The following is a 14,751-nucleotide window of genomic DNA, read 5'->3' on the forward strand; positions in this document are numbered from 1 at the left end:
CTAATTAATAAAATTTATTAGATATTTATTTAAATAAATTTAATTTTAAATATATTTTTTATATTATTAAATCTGTTATATACTTATATATAAATTAATAATATTTATTAGAATTTTTAAAATTTTAATTTAATTTTTATATTTTTAAAACTGATTTATATAAATTAATAATATTTATTAGAATTTTAAAAATTTTAATAATTAATATTTATAAATCCGATTAATATACATTTATAATATATAAAATTTATAAATATGATTTATATAAATTAATAATATTTATTAAAAATTTTAAAATTTTAATATAATTTATAAATAATTAAATATGATTTATTAATTTATTAATATGTATAATGTATTATAATTTTAAAATTTTTAAATATATTAATATATAAATTAATATTTAATATTATTTATTTAAAAAAATTAAATATATTATTTATATATTTAAATATGATTATATAAATTAATAATGGTTATTAGAATTTTATATATAATTTTATATATTTAAATTTGTTTTATATAAATTAATAATATTTATTATAAAAAAGATAAATTTTAAATATATTTAATTGGGATCTTAATTTTATTAGGGTTTATGAACTCATCCTTATTATTAAAATTATCCCCGTTAGGAGTTAGGAATTGTTTTAATTTATTAAATCTAAAAAAAATAAAAAAAGAAAACGCTAAAAAGCGCGTCTCTTTCGCTCGCGACTCGCGCGACGGCGCGGACGGCGGATGCCACGGGCCGCCACCGGCAGCTCGCGGGAGGGCTCCGGCGCTGCCGGAAGCTTCGCCGGACGAGTCCGATGCGTCCGGCGAAGTCCGGCGTTGCTTCCAGCGGCGCCGGTAGCGTCGCGCGGAAAGCTTTTGGCACAGCCAGAAGCATCGCGACTCTACCGACGTTGCTCGAAGCAACGCCGGACTTCGCCGGACGCGACGACGCGTCCGGCGAAGCTTCCGGCAACGTCTGACACCTGCGATGCTTCCGGTGTTGCCGCGACGAAGATTTGAGAAACAAAAAACGGGCGATGAAACAAAAACTTACCGGAAGCAACGCGATCAGGGAGCGATCAGGGAAGACGAACAGCCGGGGCGATGAAACAAACGAACGCCTACGAACGCCTGTCAAATACCTAAAAATCGGATTTAACATGCCTTAAAAAGCTTGGCCCGCCGAACCCGCCGAAGCCCGCCGAGGACCGCCTAGGCGGCCCAGCCGCCTAGGGCTTCCGCCTCGCTAGTTTCCGGCGCGGCATCCTGCCGCACAGCACCTAAGCGGCGCCTAGGCGGCCGCCTAGGGCGCAATTTCGAACATTGAAGTATACTAGTTTTGTGAGCTTGAGTGTTATTTTTCCTTGTACAATTATGCTGCCTAAGAATTTAATGTGTGTGACTGCTAATTTTATTTTCTTTCTAGAAACAATCAAGACATATTTTTCAAATAAGTTAAAGACTATGTGTACATGAGCATAATGTTCCCCTTTAGTTTTAGAAAAAATCAGAATGCCATCAATATATACACAAGTGAAAGTTATTACTTCCTGAAAAATATCATCCATTTTTCTTTAAAACTCTTGAGGAACTATTTTTAGGCCAAATGACAAATTTTATGTGAAATTTAGAATGCCATTTTGATTTTTGAATTTTATTAAGTAGTTGTTCCTTATCAGGAAGGGGAGCCTTGTCGCAACGGTAAAGTTGTTGCTTTGTGACCAAAAGGTCACGGGTTCAAATCTTGGAAATAGTCTCTTGTAAAAAAGCAGGGTAAGGCTGTGTATAATGGATCCTTCCTCAGAGCCCCGCATAGCAGGAGATTCGTGCATCGGGCTGCCCTTTAGTTGTTCCTTATTAGGAATTTTGTATCCATCTTCATGACAATTATCATTGAGGCGTTTATGGTTAAACACCATTCAAGTTTGTTCTCATTTTTGTTATGCTCCTTTATTTACAATAAAAGCAGGACTTTTATGTATAAAATATGATCTTTGGATGACCTATAATGCCAAGAGTTGAGTAATATGCATTTTACATTCTTCAGCTTCTGAATTGGTGTATTTTAAGTCCTATGCCTTAATATTTAAGTCGGGATTGATAATATAGCAGTCTCCAACAAGCAAGTTCTGTGTGCAAGAACCTTTCTCAGTTTGTAAGCTCCTTTGCATTCCACATGTAATTTCTGTCGGTCTAAATTCCCCTATGTAATTTCCTATTGCTGTTACTGTCTTATTTCCTTTCGTAGTCAGGTTTGTCATGCTTGTAAACTTTTATGTTTAATAAAAACCCTCTATTATGAAGCTCTAAACTCTTTCTAGGTCAGAGAAGGCTCTGCCTTATCTAAACTAGCTTGTAATCTCATTGACTTCCTCAGTCTTTTTCTAAGTATCCTAACGGTGAAAGTACGCCCTTTTGCCCAAAATTATGAGGTTTGACAACCAGGACTTACAACGGTTTACACAATATGAAGACCAGTTCCACTTCCCATCCTATGAAAAACTTGACCACATTCAAAACTGCCTCCTGGATAATCTGAAAGCTCCCGCTATAAAATTGTTGTGATTAATGCCCTATTCAATTATTTTCTCATAACTATACAAAAGCCCGTGAGCAAGAAGTTCTCTTGCTATGTTGTTTTTTCCAGAACACAAGCAGGAGTCTACTCTACTTGGGAAGAAGCCAATTGGCTGATGGGACCGGATGCATTGTATTGGAGGATAGCTATGTCATTTCAATAAGATTGGTGGAGTGGGGGGTTCCCTTTTGATAAAAATAAAAAAGAGACACCCTTTTGATGATTCCAAAAAAATGGGGCGCCCCTTTGATTTTTTTTTTCTTCAGCATTTTACTGAATAACTTAAATAAGTTTCAGTGTTACCCAAATCATGTACTCAACTTTCATAATACTCAAATCACGCACTATATTTTTGAAATTCCAACCAGTTTCGTTCTCCTTGGACAAAATTAGTTGATGGACCTAGAGAACTTTGAATCACTTCAAATCAAAACTAATGTATTCCTAGAAACCTCTTTAATGTATTTATGCCCTTTGATCTAAATTTGATAGCATAAATTCAGAGCAGTGAATTTTTGAACTTGCAAAGGCTTGATAAAATTTATCACAAGCTCATTATAAGATCTAGGACAATGGTACTTAGTGACAACACCATCAATGAGTTTCTATAACTCCCCTGATTCAAAAAATATCAAACATTTGAATTTTCAAATGGCATAGGTCCATCAAACAATATCGTTTGAAATTGGCTAATAAACTTAGAGAACTCTGAATCACTTCAAACAAAAATCAATGTACTTTTGAAAGCCTTCTTAATGTATCCATGCCCTCACATAAATTGAGAACAGTGAACTTTTAAACTTGCAAGGCTAGGTAAAATTTGTCACAAGCTCATTATAAGGCTTAGGACAATGATACTCGTTGTCCAACACCACTAATGGGTTCTTAGGACTTCCCATGTTCGAAAAATATCAAATTTTTAAATTTTCAAATGGTGTAGGTAATTTGGAGATGTGCTCTCAATTTAATTCATTGCTTAATTTGCACTATAAAATTTAGATTTGAGGACATAAATACATTGAGGTTTCTAGAAGTATATTTGTTTTGATTTGAAGCGATTCAAAGTTTTTTAGATTCATCAACTAGTTTTAGATGAAACTAACTGCTGGACCTTAGAGAAAGTGGAGGGGTATTTTGGGACTATGGTACGTGATTTGGATATTATGAAAGTTGGGTACGTGGTTTGGCTAATACTGAAACTTGCTTATGCGATTCAGTAAAAATGCCATTTTTTTCTTTGTCAATAAGCTTGCCACTTAACTTAGAAACCTACCATTGTTTTTTTGCATGTTTATAAATCTAATATATATAACTATAAGGTTTTATAGACTTAACTAAGTATTTAGATCCATATTGTTCTTGTTTTGCTTTGCAGTGCGTTGGTGGGTCTATTCTTTCCAGCTGTAACAGGAATTATGGCTGGTTCAAACCGATCTGCATCTTTGAAGGATACACAGCGCTCCATACCAGTTGGAACACTTGCTGCAACACTTGTTACCTCCTCCTTGTATTTGATATCTGTTATATTATTTGGATCCTTGGCCACCAGAGAAGAGTTGCTGACAAACCGGTACTAGCATTTTCTCTATAGCACAATATAGTCGTGTCTTGAATTATTTGTCTTACTCTGGCAAAACACCATTTCAAACTGCTGTTTCTACACGAGCACAAAAAAATTGTGTTCCTGCAAGATGGCATGATTAGGTAGATGACTGAAATAAATCAGCATCAAGTATCTTACTTTATATGGATATATTCTGTCCAGGAATGGCAAGTATAGTGTTTGCCATTATGAGCTTAAAAAGAGATATTGTTACACTGAGGATCAACCAATGAAGGAAAGAAACACAAAGGAAGAGCATGAAGAAAAAAAATTTGGCCCATACAAAGATTGTTACACTTAATTTATACATATCTCTTTAAAGATTTACTCATCCTAAAACTTTATTAATATGATTACTACCTTCCACTCTTAATCAAGCCAGGATAACAGGATGTTAAAGCATCAGTAAATTAAAACTTGTGTTTATAACTAGACAATTAAACCAATTACATCCCTATGTAGAATAAGTAGAAACGGTAGAGGGCAAGCCAGAGACAAATAGAAACAAAGAGGGCTACTTTATCCTTCAAAAATTACAGTTGTCATTTACTTGATCAACGTAATGGCATCATTCTAAAGATTTTTTTTGTCTTCCTCCTGTTGGCCTAGTTAAGTGATGTTAAAACAGACAAGACTTGGTGTGTTAATTCATCTCTTTGAAGGGAAAACACGTCTAGAATTGCAGAAACGTGTATGTTTGGATGAAATTATTAACCTATAGTTGCATCACTTTCTGAAATGGATTCTTCATCTTGATTCCACTGAATCCATGTGTTGTATAAAACCAAGGACTGCACACTTGTATTACAATACCAAGTTGTAGCAATAGTATTTTACATTTCCTTCACTGAAAAAAGATTTTATGAATGACTTGATGGTGCTTGACTTAAACATGAACGTGTTGGTTAGGACTTATATGAAAAGGCAATATTCTCTCTTTTTATCCACTGGCTTATTTTAAAGTCTCTATCTTGAAATTACCAACCTCATTCTTCTCAGTAGCTTCATGGTTCTCCAATGGATTCTCTTAATACCAATCATTTAGAGGTGATCTGTATGGTAAATTGATGATCTTTTGATTGAGTCAGTTTTTAAAGTGGATTAGCAAAGATTTGTACGTAAAAATATTCTTTGCTCTATTTACTGGGTCTGACCTGAAAATATCTCTCTTTTACATTCATGCTGGTTGTATTTCCTGTCTCATCTTAAAACTTGTGCAGGCTTCTTACTGCTGAAGTTGCTTGGCCTTCTCCATCAATTATATATGTTGGGATTGTGCTCTCCACTTTAGGTGCTGCACTTCAGAGTTTGACAGGTGCACCACGCTTGCTTGCGGCAATAGCGAATGATGACATCCTCCCTGTTCTTAAATATTTCAAGGTCACAGAAGGAGGAGAACCTCATTTGGCAACTCTCTTTACTGCCTTCATTTGTATCAGCTGTGTCTTAATTGGAAACCTAGATCTGATCACACCTACTATAACTATGTTCTTCCTTCTATGTTATGCTGGAGTCAACTTATCCTGCTTCCTTCTTGACCTACTCGATGCTCCTAGCTGGCGACCTAGATGGAGGTTTCACCACTGGAGCCTCTCACTTGTTGGAGCATTGCTCTGCATTGGTATGTTCCTTTTTGCAGATAAGGTGTTGATTGTTGAGGCATCTAGTTATATAAGATATACCATCTTACAGTGGACATGAATCCTTTTTTGACCACTAAAATGCTTTATTTCTAAGATTAATTTTGATCTATCCAGTGATCATGTTGCTCATCTCCTGGTCATTCACTGTGGTATCTTTTGCCCTTGCTAGTCTCATATATTATTATGTAAGCATACAAGGGAAGGCTGGTGACTGGGGAGATGGGTTCAAGAGTGCCTATTTTCAACTAGCCTTGCGAAGCCTTCGATCACTGGGAGGTACGTGTACATGAAATTTTGGTTTTGTTATGATTTTGAAGGAAAATGTGTCGTCGCTCAGTTTATTGCACAATTGTATAATGATAACTAATTGTCTTACAGTATTTACTAAACACTAGTGCTGCCTTTCTAGTGAAACACTACCATTATTGGTTTCTTATGCCTGTTGGTTATTGCAGCAAACCAGGTACATCCAAAGAACTGGTACCCTATCCCCCTCATCTTCTGTCGGCCATGGGGAAAGCTACCAGAAAATGTCCCTTGTCACCCAAAGCTAGCAGATTTTGCTAACTGCATGAAGAAAAAAGGTCGTGGTATGTCAATTTTTGTCTCAATTCTTGATGGCGACTATCATGAATTGGCCGAGGATGCTAAGACAGCCTGCCACCAGCTGAGCACCTACATAGACTACAAACGTTGTGAAGCAGTGGCTGAGATTATCGTTGCACCTTCAATGGCCGATGGCTTCCGTGGAATTGTCCAGATAATGGGTCTAGGCAACCTTAAGCCCAATATTGTAGTTATGCGATATCCTGAGATTTGGCGTCGGGAGAACCTCACTGAGATTCCATCTACTTTTGTCAGCATTATTAATGATTGCATTATCGCCAACAAGGCAGTCGTGATAGTCAAAGGCCTTGATGAGTGGCCTGGTGAGTATCAAAAACAATTTGGCACAATTGACCTTTATTGGATCGTGAGAGATGGTGGACTCATGCTTCTTCTATCCCAGCTCCTACTAACAAAAGAGAGTTTCGAAGGCTGCAAGATCCAGGTCTTCTGCATTGCTGAAGAGGACACAGATGCTGAAGTCCTCAAGACTGATGTTAAGAAGTTCCTTTACGATCTCCGTATGCAAGCTGAGGTAATTGTCATAACAATGAAGTCATGGGAATCAAATGTCGACAATGTGGGCCAACAAGATGAATCCACAGAGGCATTTGCTGGTGCACAACATCGAATTGCTGAGTATCTTGCTGAGATGAAGGAGACTGCCAAAAGAGAAGGGAAATCCTTGATGGCGGATGGGAAGCCAGTAGTTGTAAATGAGCAACAAGTTGACAAGTTCCTTTACACAACCCTAAAGCTAAATTCAACCATCCTCAGATACTCGCGGATGGCTGCCGTTGTGCTGGTTAGCCTTCCTCCACCTCCCTCGAACCATCCTGCATACTTTTACATGGAGTATATGGATATTCTAGTGGAGAATGTTCCAAGGCTGTTGATAGTTAGGGGATATAGGAGAGATGTGGTTACCTTGTTCACGTAACTGTACTCATCATTTGTTGCTGATAGGATCTTACAATAATCAATCTTTTTTGCCCCATTCTTAGTTGCTTTTCAGAATTCCATAGTAATTCAATTACGTTTTCAACAATTTGGATGTTGGAATTACAATATTCATTATTTTCACTTCTTGGTTCACAATCTCATAGGAAGTTTAATTTTCCATCCGAATTCTCCCTTGAATGTATTGTGAAACACGCTTGTTCATACTTATATTGCTAGGTTTATTCCATCATATCGTGCTAACTTCCAGTTAGTATGGTGATACAATTAAAGACCAAAGGAATTGTTAGCTGATGCTGTTTCTATTGAGACTGCCTACGCTATGTGCAATTATTTCAAAAAAGAGAAAATGATCAGGAAATGTGGCACAGGTAAGAGTGCAAATGTATCTGAAAAGACCTCTGAACACTGACTGGAGCTGATCTTAACACCTTCAAGGAACAGTTATTTATTTTCATGACACACTGTTTAATAGTATCTGATCTATCTAATAATAGACTCCACAGGGAGCTGACACGATGAAGCTTCAAGCTCCACAGGAATTAGCTTCGATCTTTCTATCGAGGGAGAAGTGGAAAGAGTTGTCAGACTCCAATTCTGACTCCCCAATTCACGTGTGCATATATGCTGCATATAGGATGAGGGTGGGTATCCACCTGCCCTTGCAGGCAGAGCGATCTGTGCTCTTGTGCTTTTGGCTCCCTCCGTCGGAGCAACTCGATGACTTCTGGAACTGACAATGACAAGGACAACCTGCAAAAGAGGATTCATCCGTATGTGATTCTTAACAAGTAAAGCAAAAGTGTTTTCTTTTAGCAATGAGCATTGTGTTTCTGATCAGTAGTACACAAGAAACAAGCCAAGAAAAAACTATCATAGAGCATAACATGATCAGCTTGATGTGTGATGCATACATCCTGGTCTGATTTGACTATTTATGGTGCTACTGAATATAAACCAAAATTGACATTATAGATGTGCAGCATCTATCTGGTATTTTCTTGGTAGCCAGGTGTCTAGAATACATAATGGAGACACATGAATCATCGAGTGCCATGGTATAAAGCTTAGGCCAGACAGGGATTAGGAACTAGGATTCCTTTGTGCAAGTGAACAAGAACTTGAAAAAAAGATCCGAACTCAAAAAAATCTGCAAGTACTTATCCTGTTTTTGATAGAGTTACATATTGCACAAATACGTTGATCCCAAAAGTCAAGATTAACTCATTTCTTTCAGATCTGAAGAGAAAACCAGGATGCATCCTTCTGAATGCATCTATAAACTTGAGGACAAAAAAATAACGAATAACAATTAGCTGGGTCTTAAATACATGTGGTATGAAAAATCAACTAATAACAATTACAGCGTTGAAAGACAGTAAGAGAAACGTGAGTTCATTAAGAGTTTCAGAACTGAAAGTCACTTCAGTTCATGACGGGATGCTATGTTCTCAAAGAACTCTTATAAATTTAGCACGCTGGCAAATGTAACAGTAATTTTTTTTTATAAATGTTATTACTACTATCGGTCACGGGGTGTGTGTCCCCACCGCAACCTGCAGAGGTCTCCTCCGTGGTGCCGGTGCCCGACGGAACGGTAAATTTTGCCTATTTTGTCCGGCACAGAATGAAATTTTAAACCATGAGTAAAAGGCTGAAGGTTCTAGTATATGCTGCTGCTACTAGAAATTATCAGACAATCTAGCATACTAAGGACAAACATATATAATTTTTGTGCCAATACAACCTCAAATACTAAAAAGAAATCAATCAAATTACCCACAAATGTTAGTACAAATTAGAACTAACCTCTAGAATGCAAAGATGATAGCTTGCAAGGCAAGAATGCATGCCACTAATGTGAAGTACTGCTCTTCTTAGTCCTGCTGCAATCCAAGGATACCTGTTACAGGAAGCAAATAGCTGTTACAATCGGTTGGAGAATACTAGAAAGAACCACAGAAGGATCCATGATGTACCTCAAGATGATATCACGATGCAAATTTCAAACAGTTGTTTGATCTGAACCGTTACCCTGCACAAAATGTGGTGAGTGGGCAGGAACTATGAAGTGTGGCTGGGCTGGAACATTGGACGGTATTCCTAAAAAGATAAAACATAATGTTAAACTATATTAGCTAATGTGCCCATGACATAGAAAGTTCCCAGGAGATGCATATATACGAGCAAGGAAGTGAGGAACAAGAATGTCAGATGTTTTTTGGACCTTCTTTTAGCTTGAAATCTATTCATTAAGATCAAATGACAAATTAACGTAGAAGGAAAATGATTTGCAGTCCAATTCTCAAGTTAAAATTGAACACATAAAATGCTACACAAATCTCAAGTATCTGGAAATGGCAAGCTTATCTTGAACAACAAGGGCACTCCATTTCAGCCAGTCAACTGAAATAATACTGGTAAATAATGGACATCAAAGAATTAAAGATGCAGTAATTTCGGAAGTGTACCAGCCGGATAGGGTGCTTGGATCACCGACCGAGGTGCACCAGGCATTCCATTGACATTTGATCCACTTAATTGCACAATCTGGTGAGCTGGTGTTGAGTAACCCTGAATTGCCATATAACCAGGCCCAGCTGAGATAGGCTGGCCAAGTTGATCATGTGGATAAATGGCTGTGTTTACAGCTCCAGGCATACCATAAACTTGAAAATAATGATGTCCCGTGTATGGGCTATATACAGTCTGGACAAACAAGAAAAAGAGGTAATAATAGGAGATGCAATTAGTTTAACTTTTCAAAAGAAGCCCTAGCTTAAAAATATGATATCATTATTTATGTCCCAAACCTGTGGATAGAAGAACTCAGGTCCATATGGATTGTAACTGCAAGGAAACCATCAAATCTCTTAAATGATTGACCTAAGGAAAGTGGCGGAATATCAACGAGGTACATTCACAATAAAAACTTTATCTCCAGTAGATGATAAAATGAGGTGGAAAAGCTAAAATGGTACACAAACATATTCAAAGATGACAACAAAAAATCACTAGTTAGAGAAATTGAATTTAAGGAGTGAGAGATAAAGGAAACAAAAGAAAACTTTGGTTAACACAATAAAAGTTATTTAAAAGATATGATGAATATTACTAGAGATATAACCGTATATTGAGTGTCAATGAATTGATAAGATAATTGACCCAAAATAGTTAAGGTTTTTGCTTCTTGGACTGTTGGACATCAAGTTCCCTTCACATTCACATCATAAACTGACACAGAATTTTTTTAAAAATAGAAGTTTATGAACACTTATATCCACACTTGTGAAGAAGAGGGTGAAAAGGATCTAAATCCGAGACTAATGAAAACACATGATATCACCCATCATTGAAGTGGAGTTAATGATGTTGGCGTTGGGTTTGTTTGTGGAATTTCATTTCCTTATTATGATGATAGCTGTACTATCCACAAAGGAGATGATACACAAAGAGACAGATGAATCACAATCGTGCACAAGTTGAGGAATAAAACAAAATAGAGATGACCTTTTATATGACATGGGTAGTAATGATCATGGGCAACCACCTCCTCAATATTATGAAGTTCCAACACATGATATATCTCACCATACGTATGGATCTAATGACGGCGTTGCATTTGTATGTGGTGGAATTTCTTCTCTTTATTATGATAATATTTGTATTATCCACAAAGGTGATGATACACAGAGACAAAGATGAATCACATTAACAAAACATAATAGCAATGCCCTTTATATGACATGAGTAGTAGTAATGGTCATGGACCACAACCTCCATAATGTTATGGAGTTCCAACTTCAGAATGTGGTTTTACTACTTATTGTGATCATAATCAATAAAAGTCTAGCAATACAAGTAATGTGCAATAGAAGTACTATGCAAGATCAACTACCACCATTTGATTCCATTGTCCTCTTTTAAATCTAATAAATTGCACTATTCTAGCTTCATCATTTTCCTCGCCATGATAATGACAACCATTAACGTGCAGAAGATCCGCCACAACATAACCTACAGTAGTCATGACCAGGTGCTTTTGATATTATCATTTATTTATTCAATCTACCTTTACAATATGGTTATTTTGTTAAAATGTTCAAAATAAAAATGAAACAAAAAAACAAGATAGATTAGATTCACTTAATACTTCACAAGAAATTATTACTTCCTGATAAGACAACATCCAGAGTTTATTTATCTTCCTAAAATTTGTTATAGCCAGACGACAAGAGTATTTGATTCTTGCTTACATCTCAACTCATTATGGAAATTATTGAGCTGTACAAAACAGCTTTTCCTCTTCCCTAACGAGGCCAAGATATTACAAAAGATAGAAGCAGAGAAAGACATATCCCTTCTAAAACTACATTCCAAGTTAAAAATCTGAACACAGAATACCACCAGTATTTTTTTTTTCTAATCCACAACTTAGTCTAAGTGCTTCTAGCACTCATTCATCTTACTAATTTACTCTTTACAACTATCCCATAAGGTAACCAAGCTCTGTAGATTTAAAGGAAAAATCCTTTACAAAAACCAATTATGATTTTGGAAGATTTAGGCAATCAACTAACCTATATTGGGGATATGAAAACCCTTGTTGATAGTTGAATAATTGCTGTGTGGGGCTTCCAACAAATGGTCCTCGGTGAGCTGGCATGCCTCCAATGTAGGGGGCTACTGTCCTTGGGCGAACTAAAACAAAAACGGAAGAAAACGACCAATGATCTTGTTATAAAATAGTTAATACCATGTCTCATGCGTCTATTGGGGAAATGAGAGAACATAAATAATCATGCATTCCATCATACTTCACATTCTTAAATTTCACTCATAATCTCCTTTTGATTTTTTTTTATTTTTTGATGGAAGAGGATTTATAGAAACCAGAAGACAATATGAAAGAAACTTGGAAAATTAATCAAGGGTTTGGTAAAATAAGCACAGGTAGCTACTAGCCTACATGATTATGAAGAAATAAAGTCAGTCCTTAGACAATGGATTAATCATCATGGAAAATGAAATGTTACTAGACCAAAAGAAGGAGGACCAGATCAAAAGACAATGCATGTGGACTAGACAATGACTGTTCCTCCTATACACCCTCTTCCATGTCCTCTTAATTTCCTGTTATTTTCATCTTATGGTCTTTCTCATTCATACATTCCGCTCATATTTTATGGTTTTCCACCTAAAATAATACATCGTTGAGCATTACCTGAAATACGTATTCACAATAAATTTCTAGATAATAAAAAAATGAGGTTAAGACTAGAGACCACCATGATGGTGTACACCCTTCAATGACAAAAACAACACAAAGTAACAAAACTAAATTCTTTTAAGAACATTCTATAAGGAAAAAATTGATCATTTTTCTACCTACAGCCTATAAATAGTGTGCTGGGGAGAATTTTATAATGATTATTTCTTAAAAATGGATGCATTGTGAAATTCATAATTATCTCTACATCTTCATTCCTCTATGTGTTGGTGAGTTTAGTTTATATACTGAACTATCAATATTATGCTGATTGCACTGACAAAATCCAATCTAATGCATAATTCTCAAGGGCAGATGATGAGATTCTATGATATGGTTTTGGAGGCTATGAGGAGGGAAAATGGTAAGACTCAGTCGAAACTTGAAATACATTTTTTCTGTGAAAATTCAAATAAATGTCATCATGCTGCAAGTAAAAGATGTCCAACAATTTCATTTACATTAATAGATCAGTGCAACTAAGCCATCAATCAACTTCTGATAAGTCAATACACCAAGATGCAGCTGAATAAAATGATAGCCGGGTGCAAGAAGCTCCCACCAAAGTGGGGTCTTGGAGAAAGGTCAGACCACATTGGGTCTATTATATGCAACCCATGACCACAAGGTCACATGGCAGCAACTTTATGCTCCCCTTCAAAATGCAGCTGAATAAAAGAAAAGCAATGTGCATGATCTCACATGAATGAGATTAAAAATGTAAATAGCTTTTGATTGCCTCAAATGGCACACGATGTGCTAGTAAATTAAAAAATAACTGTCATATAGACAACCTTATTGCAATAGAAACAAAAGATACTGTCAGTAGCAAAGCAACATCATGACTGTATTTCAGGGAGATGACTACAAGGGAGAAACAATGAATTGGCTGGTAATCAAAAGAGCATTGGCATATTAGATAGGCAGATTCTTTATATTATTTCTCTTCTCATTAAGAAAAACATTTGACATGCGAGAATGATCCAATAAAAACCAAAGCGTAGTTGGTATACCGCCAAATGGAAGAACAGATTGTGGCCGTCCAAGGGATGCCAAATTACAATTTGCCCGGCGGCCATCGATAACCGGGGTTGGATCTGCGCACGCCCTCTTTGCAGATTCAGGATCTCGGAAAGTGACCTAATCCCAACACAGCAAACAAACACAAAAGAACGACTAGAGCAATCTCGCTTCTGCACACTGCAAGAGCCCCATAAGGACGCAAACCCAAGGAATACTCACGAAGCCATAGCCCTTGGACCGGCCGGTGTTCTTGTCCGTGATCACGACGGCCTCGAGCATGTCCCCGAATTGCTCGAAATGGCGGCGCAGCGTCTCGCTCTTGGTCTCCCAAGCGAGGCCCCCGACGAAGACCTTCGTGTACGTCGTGTCCCCAAAGGGCGATTTCAGGAAGTGGAACCCGGAGCTGGAGCTCGACGCCGTTCCGGAGGCCGACCCCGGCCCCGGATGGTGGAGAGCCATCGAACGACTCGAATTTGACTTTAAAGCAAGACAGGGAAGGGATCAAGCGCCGAAACACCAGCAGCTAGGGCTTCCAAAATTTTTTAAAAAAAAATGCCAACTTTACAAAGCCCGGAACAAATCTCGCACATATAACGAACGAACAGCGAGGAGAAACGGGATCAAGCACGGAACTTAAAGGAATCGAACTCTTTCGAGGAAGAACACATATATTATCGAAAATTAATATAATTTACACAAAATAGAAAAGCAAAAGGGTGGGGCAGGTCAGTGGAAATTATGGAGAGAGGTGGGCACCGTGCGAAATGAATCCTTAAGAACCCTAATTGGAGAACACTTAATTGTGATTACGCCTTTGAGCTTGCAGTTGCCCCCACGGGCTGGATCAGCCGGAGAGGTGCCTAATTCTTGCAGCTAAGATTTTGGGGTCAAAGGTCGTCAGCTATCTTGCACACGGAGTTAAAATTCTGATTTGCTGTGCCAAAAATTCTTGCGACCCCCAGTCACCTATCTTGCCCAGCATTAACCGTGATTTACTCCCTCTGGAATCTTGGGGGGGCCAGGCCCAGGAAATCGCTAGGGTGACAGGTTCCACCTTTTTTGCAGCCTTTGA

The 14,751-nt window shown here is 37.3% G+C and overlaps 2 protein-coding genes across 5 annotated transcripts in view; one reads left to right on the top strand and one right to left on the bottom strand.

The window, feature by feature from the left end:
- LOC121992296 (cation-chloride cotransporter 1) overlaps window positions 1–7,475 on the top strand; it is a 51,718-nt gene extending 44,243 nt beyond the window's left edge. For all 4 annotated transcript variants that reach the window (XM_042546581.1, XM_042546582.1, XM_042546583.1 and 1 more), the window contains 4 exons: window positions 3,951–4,145; window positions 5,399–5,799; window positions 5,936–6,097; window positions 6,277–7,475. In XM_042546581.1, coding sequence (XP_042402515.1) covers window positions 3,951–4,145; window positions 5,399–5,799; window positions 5,936–6,097; window positions 6,277–7,367 — 1,849 coding nt within the window. In that variant the 3' untranslated portion in view covers window positions 7,368–7,475. The remainder of the gene's footprint in view (window positions 1–3,950; window positions 4,146–5,398; window positions 5,800–5,935; window positions 6,098–6,276) is intronic.
- Window positions 7,476–7,692: 217 nt separating this feature from the next.
- Window positions 7,693–14,751, bottom strand: LOC121992297 (RNA-binding protein 38-like). The gene is made up of 8 exons (XM_042546585.1): window positions 13,899–14,751; window positions 13,670–13,796; window positions 11,968–12,088; window positions 10,201–10,237; window positions 9,859–10,096; window positions 9,367–9,490; window positions 9,197–9,290; window positions 7,693–8,140 (listed from the first exon to the last, which is right to left on the bottom strand). Exons 1-6 carry the CDS (start codon window positions 14,136–14,138, stop codon window positions 9,393–9,395), a joined length of 861 nt encoding a protein of 286 aa, XP_042402519.1. The 5' UTR covers window positions 14,139–14,751; the 3' UTR covers window positions 7,693–8,140; window positions 9,197–9,290; window positions 9,367–9,392.

This window comes from Zingiber officinale, chromosome 6B (assembly GCF_018446385.1).
Source record: "Zingiber officinale cultivar Zhangliang chromosome 6B, Zo_v1.1, whole genome shotgun sequence".
In the NCBI taxonomy this organism is placed as follows: domain Eukaryota; kingdom Viridiplantae; phylum Streptophyta; class Magnoliopsida; order Zingiberales; family Zingiberaceae; genus Zingiber; species Zingiber officinale.